Source organism: Megalobrama amblycephala, linkage group LG16, assembly GCF_018812025.1.
Source record: "Megalobrama amblycephala isolate DHTTF-2021 linkage group LG16, ASM1881202v1, whole genome shotgun sequence".
In the NCBI taxonomy this organism is placed as follows: Eukaryota; Metazoa; Chordata; class Actinopteri; order Cypriniformes; family Xenocyprididae; genus Megalobrama; species Megalobrama amblycephala.
In genome coordinates, this window is record NC_063059.1 from 17600834 (window position 1) to 17623831 (window position 22998).

General features: G+C 36.4%; 1 protein-coding gene across 4 annotated transcripts in view; it reads left to right on the forward strand.

Moving 5' to 3' along the window:
* The first annotated feature begins 460 nt into the window (after positions 1-460).
* usp16 (ubiquitin specific peptidase 16) overlaps positions 461-22998 on the forward strand; it is a 33367-nt gene continuing 10829 nt past the window's right edge. For 2 of the 4 annotated variants that reach the window (XM_048160049.1, XM_048160052.1), the window contains exons 1-6: positions 17344-17503; positions 17782-17862; positions 17941-18119; positions 18196-18296; positions 18382-18497; positions 22798-22994. In XM_048160049.1, coding sequence (XP_048016006.1) covers positions 17802-17862; positions 17941-18119; positions 18196-18296; positions 18382-18497; positions 22798-22994 — 654 coding nt within the window. In that variant the 5' untranslated portion in view covers positions 17344-17503; positions 17782-17801. Of the gene's footprint in view, positions 530-17343; positions 17504-17781; positions 17863-17940; positions 18120-18195; positions 18297-18381; positions 18498-22797; positions 22995-22998 lie in introns of those variants that run through there. The other 2 variants (XM_048160051.1, XM_048160050.1) reach the window with 2 other exon arrangements.

A 22998-nucleotide genomic window follows, 5' to 3' on the forward strand; every position in this document is an offset into this window, starting at 1 on the left:
CATAATCATAATGACATGAGAGAAATCTTAAGCTAAAAGATCTAAACTCATGAGATAATTTATTTACTTTTAAGAAATGACTGTGGTGAGTTTTTCTCCCTCTGCAGACTGTTGTTAATTTTAGACTGATCAGATTACGTATTTGATCATTGATTCGCAACGAGAATTCACAGCTCATTCTTACCATCCATCACGTAACTTTGCTCAAGTTCACAGGTTTGTATTCTCTTACAGTTGTTTTATGAAATTATCGGTTATATTTGCTGGACGGGTTAATTTAAAATAGCTCACAGACTCCCAAACATGTAATTCACCTGATGAGTCGAGCTGCGGTCCGCCATCTTGTCCATCCCCCAGAAGAAGAAGAAGAAGGTTTTTTGAGTCCGCAGGTTCGGGTTGAAGGTTGGGGCAACTCTGCAGGAAAGTGGACCTCGAGGGCCAAAGTTGAACCCCTGCACTGGACTTTACTCGACATCACAATTTTCATACCGCTACTAGCCCTGTTTGGACCTGGACGCTAGGAAGTGAGGTAATTTTCGTTGCAATGCAGTTTGATTCTAAACTTCTTTTTTACTTAAAATAAATAAAAATTAAACTAAAAATAAAAATAAAAAAAACCTTCAAAATAAGTGATTAGTGTCAGAGTAGTCTGGAGTGGAAAGATCGACGAACTGCGCATGCGTCATCTAAAAACTTGGGTTCTAAATATCCTAAGTTAATGTATAGTACTACGAAGCTGTTGTTGACCAAGCAAACAAATATGACAAACAATTGGATAAAAAACAACTATTTTTCCTGTTTTCCCTCTAAATTACCTATTTTATTCTAAGATAAGTATGCTTTCTTTCTCCGCTCTCTCTCTCTGTGCAATAGAAAGATATGTAAGAATATGTGGTGGTGTTGGTGATGTTTGGTGAAGATGTAGTAGATTGTGTAAGATTTAACTAGCAACTGTGAATTTTCAGTTTACATGTAACATATTTATAAAAAAAAAAAATAAGTGTACTGTATAAATAAAAATGTTCGGTCCCATTTTATAGGTGTCTTTAACTACTTTGTACTAACATTCAATGTACTGTAAATGAATAATTTGATACAAAGCACTTTTTGTGTACATACATCTTTTTACATATTTTAAAAAAACCAAAAAACATTAGCCAATTTACTGACACAATAACTAGGTTTTGAAGCGTAAATTAAATGTTTTGGGTGAGTAACTACATTTTGCAGACATGTGATAGAGTTCTGATGTTTCAGTGAACAGTTGTGACAATTGTACAGTTTAGAGAACGTTTAGGCTGTTTCAAAAAATGTCCCAAAGCTGTAAAAACTGTAATATCTCTCTATCTAATAAGCATATAAACATAGAGAAAAAAAAATCACAGCACATTGCACCACATGCACATTCCCCTGACAAGATGTGCTACCTACATTTATAACACATTTCACCCCGCCATCCTATCTGGTAACTTGTGTCTCACAAAGTATATACCCATGTTTTAACTTGACAAATGACTTTTAACTGCAGGTACTGTAGCACAAATTGTCATTGCAAGAAAAGATTAACTTGCACTGGAGAGTGGCAACAAAACATTATTTTTGGTTTCAGAAAAAAAAAAAAAAAAATCAGAGAGAAAAAAGGATAAAAATAAAAAACTTAGAATAACTAACTGCATAAGTGTGCACACCCCTGAACTAAAACTTAAAGTCCCCATGAAATCAAAATTTAAGTCTTTTAGCTTTTAGTATGAATATAGCCTTAAAGCAGAACTAAGTAACTTTTTTTACCTTCATAAATAGTTTTCTAAGTCCTTATGATGGTTAATTGACTTGTAGTGGTGTGTTTGAGGTATGCACCAACCCCCTCTGGCACATCTACGCCAGAAAACAGCACTTGCAAGTTGAGCTGCACCGACCCGACACAATCTCGCCTCATGTTCACGTTCACGCGAGCGAGAGTGACAAAATGCTTTACGGTAATTCAAAAACAATGTATATATTATGACTTTATAAGACAATTTCGAAAATTACCCACCTCCATCGAGATTTCTTGTACTGTATTTGCAAAACTACTGCGCTGGTGAGCGTTGTAGTCGTTGTAGTCCAGAGCTGCGCTTGGAGTATTTACGACAGTGTGATTCACTGAAGGAACCTGTAGGGGGAGCTTCGCAAATCTTACCGAGTTCTGCTTTAAGGTTATGGATAAGCTGGTGTGTTCCAAAACAATGACAAAAGTCGCATTTAGGAGATAAGCATTCAAAACTTACAGTCTGTCACTTCTGCTAAAATGGATCACGGATTTTCATGACATCACATCGCACTTCAGTTTCTCGTCAAATCTTCTGTCCAATCAAATGCTCTCTAAATCTGAAGTCCCGCCTCCTCCTACACTCTTACAGACGCTGAAGCCTCGGCTGAAATCGGTCATTTGTTCACACATTTACTAGTTTTTTCATGGTGAATGGCACATAGTGCATTATATAGAGAATAGGGAACGATTCAGAGAGTGTAAATATGCTATCCTTTGACGCGAATGAAGTCCGTTTTCGCATTAGTGTCACATGAAAGGCCGCAACGCGAGCAGTCTGCTCCAGTCCAGAGACACGAGAGCACCGAGCGGATCATATGCGCGAGTCTGCACAGACCACAAAAGGTATCAGACCCATTTGAATTTTGCTTTTTCTCTGACATCTTTGAAACGGACAAATGCAATGATTAATGTATGCATTGACAGGATATTAAACATTACTGAAATGATAGCCAGAGAGCTCTGCTTTAAAGGATTAGTTCACTTTCAAAAAAAATTTCCAGATAATTTACTCACCCCCATGTCATCCAAGATGTTCATATCTTTCTTTCGTCAGTCAAAAAGAAATTAAGATTTTTGATGAAAACATTCCAGGATTAAAGTGGGCTACCCCTTCCCTATTCTACTTATGGAAAAAAACGGAACTGGCGCTGCGTTCGTTCCGTAAGTAGAATAGGGAAGGTGTAGGACATACAGCGTAAGCTTTTTGAAGAATATGGAAGTGCGGTTTTGGTGGAAACACGTGCAAGGTGATCATTTGTTTATATAAAGCATTTACATTAAAGTTTTTTTTCCGAAAATAACCGATTCGTTTCGCTAGATAAGACCCATATTCCTCGTCTGGTATCGTTTAAAGCCCTTTGAAGCTGCACTGAAACTGTAGTTTTGACCTTCAACCGTCTGGAGGCCATTGAAGTCCACTATAAGGAGAATAATCCTGGAATGTTTTCATCAAAAACCTTAATTTCTTTTCCATTGAAGAAAGAAAGACATGAACATCTTGGATGACATGGGGGTGAGTTTTTTGAAAGTGAACTAATCCTTTAAGAGATGTAGTCTTAACATAGCTGAAAGAGTAATAATACAGTAGAATTTGAAATAAAATAATGAATACACCTCTAGTCCTTTCCTTAGTTTCATTTAGCTAAAGCTAAGCTAAAGCTTGGTTTCAAAGCAGTTGGGAGAGTTTTTGACTGCATCAATAATAATTTAGCATGAATTTGGCTAAATTCCCCAACATCAGCTCTCACTATCTTTGATCACAGACAAGTGATTTCGTCCAGGAATCGTAAAATCAAAATGCTAAAAAAGGGGTTGGGCGTAGTTTTGATTTGAACATTGGGGGGTTTAGCAGGGTCACATGCAGGGCAAGCTCCCTCTTGAGATTTATTTGTGCGCATGTTTGTTTGTTTATTTTTGCAAAATGGTCTTTTGTTTGTTGTTGTTTGATTATTTATTTAATAGGGACAATACATGTTAATGAACATTTGTATAAAATACAAAATGTAAACAAGCCGGATTATACAACATTGCTAATTTACATCTGCAGTCCCTAGGCAGGTACACACAAAGACACATGTTTACAGAACTCATTCGTCATAAGCCACTTTTTAAGATGATCTTTCAGTGCTTCCCACAGGTTTGAAATATACTTGCGGTGGTAGCCGGGTGAAATATCCTCCTATTACCCACGGCACAAAAATGGTCTACTACATGTGACAAACAAATAATATGTGATTTTTAACAATATTTTTATTTATTGAAATTAATTTGAATTACATAGCATACTATTACATTTATTATTATGCATTGTAAATTATGCAAAATTACAGCATTTAAATGGTTCACCTTTTCGTATGTTCTCCTTGCTGTCATATAGTGTCTCTCTCAGTGAATGGGTCACAGATTTTACTAGTAAAATTTATATAATGAATAATATATGTGTCAAATAATGTTCTTAGTCTTTTCTTCCTGTGGGGGAGACTACAATAATTTACTATGAATTAAATGGAAATCAAATTAAATACAATTTATTGTGTAACCAAAATACCAATAATGCCCAAAAGAAAGAAAAAACTTAGCGTGTGACTTTTAATTATAAACAAGCCCAAAATACACCGGGACTCTTATTTTGAAATGTCTGTACTATTGCAGGCTGATCCTTCAGATTCTTACAACCGTATAAAACATTTTATATAAAGGCCGTGAAGTAGACATTGTAATAATTCATCAACCTGAGTTCATTAGCAATCGCATGGCATAAATCTGCGCTTTTCATTGATTGAGAATCACTTTGAAGCAGTCTGAAGCGCTGTCGCGCGAGCTTGTAGAACACGCAACGGCGCTGCCTTGTGACTTTGCAAAATGCATCACCCGTGGGAATGTCAAGCGGGAGCAAACAGTTCTGACGCTCACATAACGAGCAGGTACGAAACGCGGTTGGTTTCATTATCTTGCGCTGGATATAAAACTATAAGATGATAAAAATAATAAAAGCAAAAATGTGTCTCCAAATATACTTGGGCGGCCGTTATTATACCTGGACGGCCCGCCCAAGTAAAGTCTATGTGTGGGAAGCACTGTCTTAAAAAGCATGATAAGTAGAACATTGTCTTATTGACTGCGGTAAACTATTCCAATATTTACTCCCTATTACAGACAATACTTTCTGTCCAAGAGATGTTCACCTATATGGCACCTTGCAATCCCCTCTACAAGCAGCCTACCAATAGCACAGTCGGTCCTGTTGTATCATCCACATGCAAAGTTGGTTACTAACATAACTACATGTATTTTATATTATTAAAATAACTGTAACGTGGTTAGTAGATGTGGGAAGAAGGAGGCGGGAACCGGCGAACGTTGAACCAAACTTTAATTCCAAAATAAACAATGAAAAACTAAAGTAATGCCGTCCTCACGGACGTCTGCCGGCCACACAAACATAATAAGTCCTCTCTCGTCCTTTTTCTTACGGGAATGAATCCCCTAAATCAGATATCGTTACTTGTATGTGGGTCAGAGACATTTAGCCTAGATGTCCGCATCAATAGAAATTTACAAAAGTGATTTTATATAGATAGAAAGCACATTAAATGCAAATTAAACATCATAAAAAATAAACATACTTTTAAGATTTCAAATACGTTTTGGGAGAATAAAATGTCAAAATGTGGGTGAAAAAATGTTCCATTGTTTACATTTAAAATTGAAACAAAATACTTATTCTGACCTGTATGCATTAAAATATATAAAAGAATAAGTGAGCCTACTAAATGTTATTGCATTTTAAATGACAAATTTTGCTGTCAAATGGGCAAAATCTAGTTTAAAGTGTGAAAAAGTTTAAAAATGTAAAATAACAAGTAATTAGCATTTGGGGTAAAAGTAATTAGTCTTTAATATGGCATAGCCAAAATATATTTTTTATGTTAATATCCCTGACAAGATTGTTACACTGAATGACATTTTAGTGGATGTCTTCTGTAAATCATGGTAAAAAATTTATGATATTGAATTTTTGCTCATAAAAACAAACACACAAATTAAACAGGACCCATTCTGATGTATTGAAAAACAACAACAATTCAAAGCTGTATTACACTTATTGTTTTGATGCTTGAAAACCCTTTTTCATCTTTGACCGATGCACGGACATGAGTCAAGTCAAGTCACCTTTATTTATATTATCTGAGTCACCTCACTCTCGTAACTCAGAAGATTGACAACTCGGAAACCATAGCAACGTGGCACCTTGTTTGTGTGGTGTCCGTTATTGCCACCAAAGTAATATTACAATGACAAAATACTCCTTATTTTCAGAAATTTTTACTTAAGACTAAAGCAGAGTGGATGGAGGTGTCGTGTTTTGTTGATGCTTGTAAAGGCTGCTTCACAGAGCACGCGCTGACGTTGCCATGTTCACTTATTTCAAGAGTTTTTAAGCTTGTTTAAGGTCGGCTCATAAAGCGATCGAGTTTACGGAGTTTGACGCGGGTATTTTGGTCTGTTTTGGTCTTATTTTAAGAATAAAGCATTCGCATTTATTTCAGTTTATCATGGGTGATGAAGGCGAAGAGATGTAACACAGTTCGTATGTACGGGAAGAAGGAGGCGGGAACCGGCGAACATTTAACAAAACTTTAATTCCAAAATAAACAATGAAAAACTAAAGTAATGCCGTCCTCACGGACGTCTGCCGGCCACACAAACATAATAAAACATAAAATAATATCCAGGCCTGGTCGTCTCTCGTCCTTCACTGTCGTCGCTCCTCCTTTTATGCTTCCTGAGCTCCTCCGTGAGAGACTCAAGGCCGGTGCGCCTCGCGCCGTTCCCTCACGGCTCTTGCCCGCCCTGGTCGCCACAATTATATTTTTATAGAAACCATATATTTTTGAATGAAGGTGATGGATGAAGATTGAAAAAATTGTGTTTTTCTTGCCTATAATCAATCATTTAATCAAGTTATATTGTAATCATTTTTTTTTTTATGTTTTTATGATTTTATGACAAAACATTATTTTATGGCAAATACTGTTTCTCTCATGTAAAGGGTTACATTACATAACCTTTACATTACTGACTGTTCTGCTGCATACGCATATGCACACATTGTCTGAAAGTTTCCATTGGCATACAAGGGTGATAAAGTACAGATATTATTAAAAGGCCGTGTCTGCAGAAGTAGACATGAACTTAGTCTGAACAAAGGCCAAAGTGTACATTTTAATAGGTCTTTGTTTTTACAGATGTATTTGATTTCCACGAAAAGGGGAATTAATTCCCCATTTGTCCATCACATTACGTCTAGCACCGTTGTTAGACTACTGTGGATCTGCAAAATGCTGAGACTCCTACAATTATATTATTCTTGAATTGCTTTAATAGCTCTTGTGGTTTACTTGTTTTGATTACATGCACAAAAAAGGAATTGCTGATGTCTAATTTTAGGGTATAGGAAGGTCAATTTTCTCCTGAAAGTTCATCTGACACCTTCTCAGTCGTGACTCAATTTCTGCTCTTTGCATTTTATACCAATGAGATCTCGTCAAACTTTACTCTTCATAGGCAAGAGACTTATAGAATTTGATTAACATTATATTTAGATTGGGTTAAGATCTTACCAACTTTTGATTAAGATCTTCACTAACATTTTTGTTTGATAATACTTAAACTAAATTTTTAAACTTCAATATTTCAGAGATATTGTAAGTTGATCTGTTTGTATTATTCTGTTATGATAATTTTCATTTATTAAATTTACATTTTAATAATTAACAAAATCAATATGTCTATCATTTATTTTATGATTATATTTTGTTAAGCAATAAAATCTATTTAATCATCTGACCTTGGATCTCCTAATTGCATCAATAGGCCTGTTCTTGTTCGCTGTTTTTATAGAAAGATCTGGCAACACTCGTGCTCGTGATGCTTTTTTTTTTTTTTTTTTTAGTGATACAGAAGAGAGAAACATCTCTTATGCGCTTTTGTAAAACGGTTAGTTCCTGTCCTTGATTCTGATTGGTCAATAGCTGTGTTTTATTCACGAAAAAACACGGCTATGACCACTTCACCCAACGGTTCTGTGTATCACTACACAACACCCTTAGCAACCACTCTTAGTAACATAAACTGTTTGTTCTCAATTGATATTGTTCATTGAAGCCTACTGTATTATGTAGAAGAGTATTGTGAGAAAGCGATCGAGTGAGCAAGTTCATTACCTGCATTCAGATTTAGCATTTTCCTTCCGGTCAGTCCTATGTTCATAATAAAAAATCTGTTTAAACGTCCAATGTATTATCTTGTCCTTTTAACAGTTAAGGGGTTTTCCCGTGACAAAGCATTTGTCAGTTGCATCTTGTTCCATGTTCACAATTCAGACTTTTCAATATAAAAGTCTTCCCTACTGACGGACACACTCATAAAGACAGTCTTTGCCGCCATCTAATGGCGTAATAATGTAACTTCTGTTGCTGTTCACGGTCAGGGACTATTTTTTCCGGCAGAAGGAAGGCTTTAGTGAAAGTTTACTTCATGAAAGTTGCATTGATACATATTTTTGGCTCCGCTTCGCCTTGTGCCTTACAATGCCCTTCAGCCGTGACTTATTCACGATACAACACAGCCTCTCGTACCTTATTGCTTATTTATAAACGTCATTAACAACTAGTTGTTCAGTTCGGTTCTGTACACTCTGCATAGAATTTCGGTAAATTCTGTTGTCACTACCTCTATATTTCGGGAGTTAATCGGTTGTAGAATGCGGTTGTCACTCCCGTATTTTACTGAACTGTGTGCACATGTACAGAATAAGATTAAGCACTAGGCCTAATAAAAGGTGCACCGACAACCGAATTTAGCTGCAGTGTGTACATTGCCTAAAAGCCCATGAAATTGAAACTAAACACAAACAGGATGTATTTAATAATGATGAATCAAGACAAAATTAGAACACAATATAGTAGGGCTACACTTAGTAAATAAATGACATAAATATCTTATTCAAGTAAGACCTGCTAAGCAGAAAATAAAAAACAACAACAATGACTTTATTTACACTGTAAGAGTTGTTGACTGAAGCTTCAACTCTCAAGTCTTTCTAGTTTTCTAAACTTTTCACCAAATTAACAAAATTAATCTAGATGATATTGTGCTTTTAGGAAAAACTTCATATTTTAATTCACACAGTTTTCTTGTGAAGCATTTGACATGAAATGAACTTTGCAGTATTTTTTCATATGAGTGAGAAGGTTTTTTGAATGTTTAAAACTCTTCCTACACTGAGTACAGTAGCCTAGTACGGCTTCTCAGTATGAACTCGCTCATGTACTTTAAGGTTTGCAGAATGAGTGAAAGTCTTGTCACAATATGAGAACTTGTAAGGTTTTTCTCCCGTATGAATTATTTTGTGTCGTTTCAGGTTGTCAGCTCTAGTAAAGCTCTTCACACATTCACACTATACACGATCTCTTTCTTGATCATGTTTTTTCCTGTTGCTGTTTACAACTATCCGGCCATGAAAAACTCTTTCCACAGAGTGAACACACATAAAGCCTCTCACCTGAATGAACTTTCAGGTGTGATTTTAGATGTGAAGATGAATTAAAACCTTTACCACACTGATCACAGTTAAATGTTTTTTCTCCAGAGTGATTGAGCAGATGATTCTTGATACCTGATCTTTGAGAAAAACTCTTTCCACACTGAGTGCATGTATACAGTTTCTCTCCAGTGTGAAATCTTATGTGTGCATTAAGGTTTCTTTTTTTTTTTTTTCCACACTATGAGCAGGTATGCAGCTTTTTGGCTTTTGTTCCTTGAATTTTGAAGTCACAGTGTTTCTTTACTTCGTTTAGTTTGTGTCTTTGTTCCATCACTTCCATCTGGAAAATTCCAATTCCATTGGTGTTTCATGTTGGCTGTGGTTTATTTTAGCATTTGTTTTAACATTTGACTATCATTGTATATTTGAGAGAACACCAGCATCTCGTGATCCTGTTTCTCTGTCTCTCTCAGTTCAGCTGAATTATTGTGTGTAGTAAAGTTCAGAGTTCGTAGGGAAGGAAGAGGACAAGGGTCGGCTTTTGACTGCTGACTGAGCTTCATTCGGTGTATAAAAATGTCCAACAAAAGTCTGCAACACACAACAACAAAATAAACAATCCACAACAGGGCTTCACTCCAACGTCGGTATAAACAATCCACAATAGGGCTTCACTCCAGTGCTGTTGTCGTGCTCAGCGTCTCAGTCAGCAGTCCCTCTCTCTCTCTCACACACTCCTGCTTCTCCTGGCATTTTATCCTGTCTCCGCGCCAATTACTGGAATGAGAAACAGGTGTTCGTGATTTACATTTTACCTGCTCACTTTCGATTTTTCAGTTTCGATTACTTTTCGGTTAATCGTCCAGCCCTACAGCAAACATCTCCTCACTATCCGCTAGCTGCCTGTCCCCTGAACACACTGTAAAAAAACGTGGTCTCTGTAGTCGCCACAAGCTCCAAAAACAGCAATAAAAACAAACTGGTGCAGCCTGGACCATGAAACATGAAACATAGTAAACATGCTCCAGCCAATAACCGACAAGAATGATTTTAAATGCGCGTTCATGACTGTTTCAGGAAGCACGGAGGGGAGGGGGAGGAGGAGGCGGAGGGAGGGTCTAGCTAGCCTCTGTTTTGTTTGACAACACTTCGAACGTCAACAGGAAGTTACTCCACCCAGGATCGCTTAGAGCACCTTTAAGTTAAAAATTAGGATTTTATTAAAAACAAGACCAGCCACCTCATAACATTTTTTTTTTTATGAAAAAAAAAAAAAACCTTTTAAAGACCTTATAATAAAGTGATTGTCATCATAGGGTATTAAATCTGTTCTCTTATAGTTGAGTTCATCAGAAGACATCAGAACCAGAGTCTAGCTGTGTGTCAATGAAGAGTTATGAGTCTATGGATCAGCCATTAGATTTTAAGGCTGGAGATACACAGACTGATCTCAGATATAACATTTACATTAAAATATGTTTTATAGTATGGCATTTTAGCTTATCAGAATAGTATCTGTAGTATTTTATACAAAATATTGTAAATTGTAGTAAATTGTAGAAAAGATTCTGGATTGATTCTGATATTTTCCGTATGTATCTCGATTCTCTCTCGAATAGATTCTTAGCTTAGTTTTCAACAGCAGATGGCACTGCATGCTTTACTCTGCTTCCTTCCAATTCCTTACACACACCGCTTGAACCTTCTATAAAATAATCCATGATAAAGTTAAAAAAGGTTGAAGCGAATTACAGGGGTGTTTGCAGTGGGCTGTTTACATTAATCTTGCATCATTAAAGCATTCTGAGGTGCAAATACATTTTCAGAATGCACAAGCGATCTTCTTCGTGAGCATTTGAGTGTGCGTTTAAAAAAATGGCCTAGAACGCCATCTGCTGTTAAAAACTAAGCTCAGAATTGATTTGCGATGCATTTGAAAAATATCAGAAATTATTCACAAATCGTTATGCATCAGTAGTATTGTCCCAGCCCTAATAAAGAGACACATCTGTGAAAACACTCTAAAATCCACAATTTTTGTAAGAACTTTGTTGAAAAAGAAAAATCATAAAGTGAGTGCCTTTGACATAAATGATAAATTCAAAGGATTCACTTTAATCTCTTTTTTATAGTTCAGTCAAAAGTGGATACACAGCCTGATCTCAGGTAAATCATTCCTGTAAAATATATGATTTGAATGATTTGAATATATGGTACAGAATACAGAAGACATCGTGCTTATTCACTCATGTAATACTGTGTTTTTTTATTTTACAGCCAAGTCTTCGACATATTTAGATCAAATCTGATGCCAAAGTTTGAGTGTCTGTATGAGGCAGCAGCAAAGCACCCAACACTCCTGAATAAGATCTACACCAAGTTTACATCACAGAGAGTGAATGTGGAGAGATCAGTAATGAGCATGAGGTGACCTGCTCTGAGACCAAAGAGAATAACAAACTACAGACACTAGAATTACAATTCACATTCTGTCATTGTTCTCTACAGGATGAGACATTGGGATATCACAGATGAAGGTTGTGCTGCACTGGCTTCAACTCTGAGATCAAACCTGTCGCAGCTTAGAGTACTGGATCTGTCTTGGAACAAACTGAAATTCAGGAGTGAAGCTGCTCTTTGATCTGAAGGGTGATCCATATTATATACTGGAGGGACTATACTATTGTGAGTAAATTTTTATTTAAAACTTTTAACTTAGTCAAAGTTTAGTAACACTCCTCATACTGTATGTGTGTAACAGGAGAATATAAGATAATTCAGCTACACTTTAGAATAATGAGTTTAATTCTATGATCAATAAATGTATGAATATCTTCATCAGTGTCTCTGTGTGTAAGTGATTAAAGGTCCCATTCTTCGTGATCCCATGTTTCCAACTTTAGTTAGTGTGTAATGTTGTTGTTAGAGTATAAATAAAATCTGTAAAATTTTAAAGCTCAAAGTTCAATGCCAAGCGAGATATTTTATTTAACAGAAATAGCCTACAACGAACGGCCAGTTTGGACTACATCCCTCTACTTCCTTCTTTAATGACGTCACTAAAACTGTGTTTTGACTAACCTCCGCCCACAGGAATACACAAAAAAAGGGGGCGTGGTCTTGTTGCGCTCCCACGGAGAAGAGCAAGAGTTGCGTTTGTAAAGTGTGTTTGTCGCCATGTCGTCGAAACGCTGTTATTTTCATCCCGCAGTCCAATCACCTTTGTTTGGCCTTCCCAGGGACGCTGTACTTAGAAATCAGTGGTTACAATTTATGTTTAACTCGGTTCCCGAAAATTATAATCCACATGTTAAACTATGTGCAGCACATTTTACTGAGGACAGCTTCCTCAATCTCAGTCAGTTTAATGGCGGATTCGCACAAAGATTATTTTTGAAAGATGGAGCAGTTCCCTCTTTGTCTGGAGAAGGCGTTGTTTGTGGACCACAACCGGTAAGTGCATTTTATTATTTACGTTGGTGCGTTTAACAGTTTCTGTAACTTATCACACAAAGGGCAATGCTGTTTAGCTTTGTTAACTAGATGGCAATTGAAACTTATCCGACCAAAACTTTTAAAAAGTGTAGTAATTCAGCCGGACACCATCGATTGTTGGTGTTTGTTATGATCAGTTTAAATTATTTGTTGATTATATCTGTTGTTTACTGTTTAACCACATGCTGGTTTAGCTGCAGCCACGCGAATCATTGTTCTATGTTTAGGCCTATGTAACGTTACCTACTGTAAATAAATAGCTTACCATTGTGACACATCCTGTAAAAGACGTGTTTGCACAGGTTCTACTCGATCCTCTTCATCTATGTTCTCCGGGTCTGATTCCGGCTCAAATTGATAGGGTAAAATTAAAGACATGTTTACGATAACACTGAGCGCATGCATCTCCCCGTTATGGTAAGAGGCGTGACCTTTCCGGGCAAGGAGCGCTAAGCTGTTGTCGAATTGCAACACAGGAACCGCTGGCACAATCAGAACTCGTTACGTATTTCTGAAGGAGGGACTTCATAGAACAAGGAAGTCATCAGCCCGTTTTTATGACAGTGGAAACAGCGGTATACAGATAAGTAAATTATTTGAAAAATACAGTTTTTTTTTACACGCGAAACATGAACACATGTTATATTGCACACTATAAACACAATCAAAGCTTCAAAAAACCACAAAGAACGGGACCTTTAAAATGTCACTTGTAATGTGAGTAATGTCTCATATTCCATATGTGGTTGTGTTTGTTTTATTGTAGGACTCCTTATTCAGTTTCCTCAGGATCAGCTGATGGTGAATAAGGAGCTGCTAGAGACTGAAGACATAAACGCCACAGCGATCACACTGTTGTGTGTGTGTTTTCACACCAGTTTCTTGTTTTATATGTAAGGCCCATGAAAATGAGTTCTGAAAATAGATACTTTGAATTGTATCAAATATGAAACAATGTATTGTAGATGTTGTAAAGCCCAATACACATGGCAAACAATTAAAGCAAAGTGGAAAAAGTTAAACACATTTTAAGCAAGCCATTTTAAGCCATTGACAGTGTTAAAAATAGATTTATCTTCCTCTTTATGATGCGGCAAATGTTTTCTATGGGTGAAACATCTGGACTGCAGGCTGGCCATTTCAGTACCCGGATCCTCCTTCTACGCAGCCATGATGTTGTAATTGATGCAGTATGTGGTCTGGCATTGTCATGTTGGAAAATGCAAGGTCTTCCCTAAAAGAGACGATGTCTGGATGGGAGCATATGTTGTTCTAGAACTTGGATATACCTTTCAGCATTGATGGTGCCTTTCCAGATGTGTAAGCTGCCCATGCCACACGCACTCATGCAACCCCATACCATCAGAGATGCAGGCTTCTAAACTGAGCACTGATAACAACTTGGGCTGTCCTTGTCCTCTTTAGTCCGGATGACATGGCGTCCCAGTTTTCCAAACAGAACTTCAAATTTTGATTCGTCTGACCACAGAACAGTTTTCCACTTTGCCACAGTCCATTTTAAATGAGCCTTGGCCCAGAGAAAATGCCTGCGCTTCTGGATCATGTTTAGATATGGCTTATTTTTTGACCTATTGAGTTTTAGCCGGCAACGGCGAATGGCACGGTGGATTGTCTTCACCAACAATGTTTTTCTGGAAGTATTCCTGAGCCCATGTTGTGATTTCCATTACAGTAGCATTCCTGTGTGTGATGCAGTGCCGTCTAAGGGCCCGAAGATCATGGGCATCCAGTATGGTTTTCCGGCTTTGACCTTTACGCACAGAGATTGTTCCAGATTCTCTGAATCTTTGGATGATATTACGCACTGTAGATGATGATAACTTCAAAATCTTTGCAGTTTTTCTCTGAGAAACTCCTTTCTGATATTGCTCAACTATTTTTTGCCGCAGCATTGGGGGAATTGGTGATCCTCTGCCCATCTTGACTTCTGAGAGACACTGCCACTCTGAGAGGCTCTTTTTATACCCAATCATGTTGCCAATTGACCTAATAAGTTGCAAATTGGTCCTCCAGCTGTTCCTTATATGTACATTTAACTTTTCTGGCCTTTCTATTGCTACCTGTCCCAACTTTTTTGGAATGTGTAACTCTCATGAAATCCAAAATGAGCCAATATTTGGCATGACATTTCAAAATGTCTCACTTTCAACATTTGATATGTTATCTATATTCTATTGTGAATAAAATATAAGTTTATGAGATTTGTAAATTATTGCATTCCTTTTTTATTCACAATTTGTACAGTGTCCCAACTTTTTTTGAATCGGGTTTGTAAATAAAAATTTAAAAAAATTTAAGTTCTCTAAGTGCAGGTATTTAATAGTGGGAATAAAGTAGTATAGTAAAATAGTTTGTGCCTTATTATAACGGGATAATGTGATTCCTTTAGCCATAAAACAATTTTTAAGTAAAGTTAATAAACGTAATTTCGGGAGGAGTACGCCCATCTAATCTTCCAATTAATACCAAGGTATAAAACCAGCATCTTACCTCTTCCTGTTGTTAGTTCTTTCGGCATCCCTCCTCCTCCCCTTCACCTCCTTTTTGTACAATTTTACCTGTTATGGGGGGCAATCGGAGCTTGAGTAGAATATCCTCAGATTCCCTCTATAGCAGACAGCAAGCCAAATCTGTTTACCACTTACGCTAAGATTATATGGGCACACAAACTCATGAAACATTTTTTTAAATCTTGACTATAAATTTAGGAAATGTTTTTACAGGTTTTACTTTGAGAAAACAAGGGCCTGACTACAGAAGTGATAGATGCTTTGAATTTCTCTACCAGCAGAGGGAGACAAAGATCATGCAAATAATTTCACTGGAAATGTTTGTCTGTAAAATATGATTTACCTTTTTTGTATATGATAATCTATTAAAGCTTCAACTTAAATCTTCACATTCTTTTACTGGTTTCTTGATTTTGCCTCCTGCCTTTGAACACAGTAAATTACTAATTGGTATGTTGACACATTCATCATGATGGAAAGCATTTTTGAAGCCAACAACAAAAGAGCAGTGATGAGACTGTACACGCTTTATATTAAAATGGGATAATACTTTCAGTGAAACTGAATAGAAATTATTCTGATTGAGGGTGTTAATTATGTTCCTAAATTGCTGACTACAACCATAAATCTGGTATATATATATATATATATATATATATATATATATATATATATATTTTTTTTTTTTTTTTTTTTTTTTTCTAAAGCTCCTGTCATGGTTCATGACTTATTCTGGTAAATGTGAATTAATGGCTTTATATGACAGCTATATTGTGTCCTTAATTAAATCTAGTGTTAAACACCTAGGTATAACTTCGAACAAGTTAAATAAAGAAATTAATATTTTCTGAAGATGACCTCAAATACATATTTCCATGTTTCAGTGAATACTGTGTACTAAAGAGGAGTCTTTCAAGATACAGCATGTTCCCTTCTCTTTTCTGACTAGACAGTAAAGACAGTAAACTGGCAGTTTTTGGTTTTGTGTTTGCAGGAACATTTTGAAAAATGTAGGTGGTATTGATTTTCACCACATCAATACATATACAATACTTCACAAACATCCATTTAAATTTTCTGGTTTTAATCATGTTGTTGCACTCTGTAAGTTACTGTATGAACAATTTGCCTTTACTCAATATAATACACCTATTTGGAACAACCGCTCTGTCTTATTTAGAATTAAATCACTTTTAGATATTGAATGGAGAGAGGTAGTAGAGGTAGTCTATTTTTCATTTTTTTAGATGCATTTTTTTTTTTTTTTTTTTCAAAAGGTGTAACTTTCAAGTGTGAAACAATATGACAAAGTACTTATGTATATTCCAAAGTTTGTTCATATAAACTAATATTTCTCATTAAACCAGCATTAACAAGTGGGTCCAATTTTGACATGTTTTTAAGCAAAATAATAAATTTCCAAGATATTAGAATGTTCTTTTTATTAATTTGACATGAATAGGTCACCGAAATGTAAACCACTGTTATCTGCGTTTAATTTAATTTAATTTAATAGAATACACCTTTGGCTTCTTGTTTTGTTTACATTCACTTTCCTTTTGGATTTTGGAACAAACATTCCAGCTTCAGATTACGTGGTGAAAAGCGCTGGTCTGTATGAAGGTAAACAGTATAAAAAAGACCAAAATAAACAAAGCCTACTTTCATAACTAGAATACAAATATCTTAATAAAATAATAATGGAAAAACCCTTAGGTGTGCAGGCAATAGAGCAACAAAATCATAAAGGAGAAAGAGGTCAAAAAATATCCACATATAAGGAATTTAAGTATATTTTCTGAGCATAAATCGTTTAATTAACTTTTTTTGTATCCTTTGTATGTATATGTATATTTGGTTATGTTCTTCTAATAAGTGTAGTCACTAGAAAGATGGGTCCGACTTGACGAGAAAAGACGAGAAATTCAGTCAGTCAGACTCTTATTTTGAAATAAACTTCAACAGGATCGCACGTCACCCGGAAATACTCAGAGCAGTTGGTGAACATGCTTTACACTGATGTTTTAATGCAGTTAGTCTCGCTACAAATTATTTGATTACGGAAAATTGGATGGATGTAATTCCGTTTACAGAGTTTTAAATGGTTTTGGTGGCTTCGTAAGTTTCCCTAAACTGTTTGTGTCACGTTTGTCATCTGAAAACAACAGTTGTCGCAGTTTATTTGTATTTTTACTGGTTTAAATGGAAATATTCATGACTTATTCGTGACTTAATCTTTAAATTGATTATAATTTATTACTTTTCTTAATTTGCTGACACACTCATAAACGACCTCCTGTCATCACATCATTGGTGTTTATTTGTAATAATAAAAGTATAATAATGTGCCTGTTAAAATATGCCTGTTAATATTCATATTTTAAAACCCCACCCAGGTGCTCTTCTATAAACCAAAATGGGTAAAAAGAAGGGGAAAGACAGAAGTCCTAGAGCAGACAGCAGCATTGAGACACCAGGTACATGTGTGACAATGAAATGCTTTCAGTGATTTTAATAATGGTCCCTCACACAAGATTCTCCTGTTGCTTTGTAAGGGGTTTCCTGCACTCATATCCGTAAAGGAATAGACAACAGCATACTGAAGAAGGCTGATCTGAGTCTGAGCTCGTGCCAAGACTGTGAGCCGACCAAGCCTGTTGAAAACCAGATCTCAGAGGATGAAACTGATAGAGAAAGTCCAGCTCTGTGGATGTGCCTGAAATGCGGCCACAGAGTAAGTGATCAGGTGACTTATGATGACACGTTGCTATTGGCCAGCCGCTCATAAACAATGTTGTGATCCTCATCAGGGCTGCGGGAGATCAGAGAATCAGCATGCGATTAAGCACTATGAGACGCCTCGATCCGAGCCACACTGTTTAGTGCTCAGCCTGGACGTCTGGAGCGTCTGGTAAGTGACACACATCCACACCCTCACTGAAATGTGGCAGGGTTTGTGTGTTCAGACCTCTTACCTTCTGCTTGGTGTCGTCAAGGTGTTACATCTGTGATGAAGAAGTTCAGTATTCCAGCACAGGGCAGCTGGCACAGATGATCAAAAACATAAGAAAACAAGTGCTGACAGATCCTGGCAAGAAGAACTCTAACAAAAGTAGGTGCCAGACAGTTTTCACAGCTACTTACTTTGTTTTGTAGTGGCTGATGCTCATGATTTAAACAAACATGTATTTGTGCATAATATTAACAGAATATACTATGTAATATTTATTTTCAAACAGACAATCTGCTCACAGCTAACGGTTGATTCTGATATTCTATCGGTCACACGCTTTGACCGATTGAAGATGGACTATGGAATATGAGAATCATTTGTGTTACTACAAATGAATAGATTAAAACAGGGTCTTCAACCTGTTTGAGGTCAATAACACCTCTATGGATAGAGAGATAAATCAGACCCCATGCTGTGTAAAATTTACCCCTGGTTTTACAGAAAAGGCTTAATCCTAGTCCCAGCTGTTTTAACTCAAAGCAACTTGCACTTACATACAGGGAGTGCAGAATTATTAGGCAAGTTGATTTTCTGATCATATTTTTTTCCCAAGCACATTTTACCAATTCCAATCCACATCAATCTTAATAACTACTATTAATATTGTTTTTAATCATTTATAAGTGATATATAATTGTTCATGAAGGCTGGAAATGAAAAATGCCTTATATTCAGGTGTGCAGAATTATTAGGCAAGTTTTCTTTTACAGGCAAAATGAGCCAAAAAAGAGATTTAACTCAGACTGAAAAGTCAAAAATTATTAAATACTCATGAGAAGGACGCAATACTAATGCAATACTAGAAATTGCAAAGTTAAAGCATGACCAAGGGACAGCAAAATGCTCATTGGGTCAGCGGGGTCAGACAAAAACAGGTGGAAAAGAAAAGACACATGTTAACTGCAAAATAATTAAGAATTAAGGTGAAGAATTAAGTGTGAAACCATCAGGAACCCTTTAGTCTCCAGCGCCACCATTTTCCAGAACTGCAACCTACCTGGAGTCTCCAGAAGTGCAAGGTCTCAGGATCTCAGAGACTTAGGTTAGCTAAAGAATCCTAAAAAATGACCCGCACTTGATAAGAATCACAAGCTGAAGTGTTATAAAATACATGAAGACTGGGTTTTTATAGGCCTTATAGACAGACAGATTGAGAGTGACTCCTGAAGGACCAGCACCACATCCTCTTGTACCACTGTTTGAAGAATTTATCCAGAATCTGGCAGTAAGGTGTTTGAGTTCACTTTTAGTCCATCTCTTATCCTGAAATGTCTGTCTTGCAGAGATGGACTAAAAATGATCTTCCAAAACTTACTGCCAGATTCTGGAAGATAAATTCTTCAAACAGTGGTACAAGAGGATGTGGTGCTGGTCCTTCAGGAGTCACTCTCAAGCTGTCTGTCTATAAAGCCTATAAAAACCCAGTCTTCATGTATTTTATAACACTTCAGCTTGTGATTCTTATTAAGAGCGGGTCATTTTTTAGGATTCTTTAGCTAACCTAAGTCTCTGAGATCCTGACACCTTGCACTTCTGGAGACTCCAGGTAGGTTGCAGTTCTGGAAAATGGTGGCGCTGGAGACTAAAGGGTTCCTGATGGTTTCACACTTAATTCTTCACCTTAATTCTTAATTATTTTGCAGTTAACATGTGTCTTTTCTTTTCCACCTGTTTTTGTCTGACCCCGCTGACCCAATGAGCATTTTGCTGTCCCTTGGTCATGCTTTAACTTTGCAATTTCTAGTATTGCATTAGTATTGCGTCCTTCTCATGAGTATTTAATAATTTTTGACTTTTCAGTCTGAGTTAAATCTCTTTTTTGGCTCATTTTGCCTGTAAAAGAAAACTTGCCTAATAATTCTGCACACCTGAATATAAGGCATTTTTCATTTCCAGACTTCATGAACAATTATATATCACTTATAAATGATTAAAAACAATATTAATAGTAGTTATTAAGATTGATGTGGATTGGAATTGGTAAAATGTGCTTGGGAAAAAAATATGATCAGAAAATCAACTTGCCTAATAATTCTGCACTCCCTGTATATGAAAATGTGTCACTGCCATTGTTTTTTCCTCAAGATGCTCACCAGTAATGTTATTTTCTAAAGTACTTTTATAAAAGCTACTTAAATGTCCTAATTGAAGTAAGGCTTAAAGGGATAGTTCACCCAAAAATGAAATTAATGTAATTTATTACTCACCCTCATGTCATTCCACACCTTAAGACCTTCGTTAATCTTCGAAACATAAATTAAAGATATTTTTGTTGAAATCCGATGGCTCAGTGAGGCCTGCATAGCCAGCAATGACATTTCCTCTCTCAAGATCCATTAAATGTACTAAAAACATATTTAAATCCAGTTCATGTGAGTACAGTGGTTCAATATTAATGTTATAAAGCGACTAGGAATATTTTTGGTGCACCAAACAAAAAAAAACAAAACAAAAATAATGACTTTATTCAACAATATCTAGTGGATGGCCGATTTCAAAACACTGCTTCATGAAGCTTCGGAGCATTATGAATCTTTTGTGTCGAATCATGATTCAGATCGAGTGTCAAACCGCCAAACTGCTGAAATCACGTGACTTTGGCAATCCGAACCGCTGATTCGACACAAAAGATTCATAACGCTCCAAAGCTTCCTGAAGCAGCGTTTTGAAATCAGCCATCACTAAATAAGTCTTTATTTTGTTTTTTTGGCGCATCACAAATATTCTTGTCGCTTTATAATATTAATATTGAATGACTGTACTCACATGAACTGACTTAAATATGTTTTTAGTACATTCATGGATCTTGAGAGAGGAAATGTCATTTCTGACATTCATCGGATTTCAACTAAAATATCTTAATTTGTGTTCCGAAGATTAACGAAGGTCTTACAGGTGTGGAACGGCATGAGGGTGAGTAATATTAATGACAGAATTTTCATTTTTGGGTGAACTAACCCTTTAATCCTGGCTTAATCTAAGCTTAGTCTATGAAACCAGGCCTTAAAGTGATGATACATGGGGCAACTTTTTGAGCTATGTTAATATAATATAAACCATAAATATAATTGTTGTATAAAGTCATGTATTTCTACTTTACATTTTCATTTTACATTTCAATTAGGAAGGGACAATGAAACATTTAGTTGAACATTTAGCTTCTTAACTACAATTTTTTTATTAACTTAAAGACCCCCTGTGTGAAAATCAAGTTTTTAATGATCTTTATGTGTCTATGTTGTATTTTAATATGCTTTTAGAAAAAAAAATACATGTGCAAATTCATTAGTCATTGCTGGGAATTTTCTCCTTAAAGGGTTAGTTCACCCAAAAATGAAAATTCTGTCATTAATTACTCACCCTCATGTCGTTCCACACCCGTAAGACCTTCGTTCATCTTCCAGAACACAAATTAAGATATTTTTGATGAAATCCGATGGCTCAGTGAGATGTCCATTGCCAGCAAGGTAATTAACAGTTTCAAACACCCAGAAAGCTACTAAAGACATATTTAAAACAGTTCATGTGACTACAGTGGTTCAACCTTAAAGGTGCTCTAAGCGATCCTGGGTGGAGTAACTTCCTGTTGACGTTCGAAGTGTTGTCAAACAAAACAGAGGCTAGCTAGACCCTCCCTCCTCCTCCTCCTCCTCCTCCCCCTCCCCTCCGTGCTTCCTGAAACAGTCATGAACGCGCATTTAAAATCATTCTTGTCGGTTATTGGCTGGAGCATGTTTATTATGATTCGTGGTCCAGACTGCACCAGTTTGTTTTTATTGCCGTTTTCAGAGCTTGTGGCGACTACAGAGACCGCGTTTTTTTACAGTGTGTTCAGGGGACAGGCAGCTAGCGGATAGTGAGGAGATGTTTGCTGTATGTGACAAAAAATGTTTTGGCCTAAAAACGCGTGACATCACTTAGAGCACCTTTAATGTTATGAAGCAACGAGAATGCTTTTTGTGCGGCAAAAAAAAAAAAGATAAATAAATAACAACTTTATTCAACAATAATCTAGTGATGGGCGATTTCAAAACACTGCTTCATAAAGCTTTGAAAGTTTTATGAATCTTTTGTTTTGAATCACTGGTTTCGGAGCGTGTATCAAACTGCGATGCCGAGCGCCGGAACACGAAACCCGGAGGACTTAAATTTTTTCTTTTTAAAGCATGTTTTCACTGTTAACTGTAATCGTTGAAGGCCCTTGTTTTAAAATATTTATTTGTCTTAATGTAGGGAAGAAAAGCTGGCATCTATATCTTTTGAAATGCTTTTTTAGTGATATTATCAATATATTTAGACACCTATATTTTGGGTTATTTTGAAATTAGATTATTAAAGGCACTAGTTTCAATAAAAATTTTTTTAAAAAAAAGCATAAATTTGCCTGCATACTCTGCAGAATGTAAGAAGGAAGAGATTCCTGCTGAGCAAACACTGGACGAAGAGAAAGAGAACAAGGAGAACCAGAAGAGCAACTCCAAGCATGATGACAGTCCCAAAAGACAGAAAGCAGCAGCGGCAGGAAGCTCTGGTGTTGTGTGCGTCAGGGGTCTCAGTAATCTGGGCAACACGTGTTTCTTCAATGCGGTCGTGCAGGTAC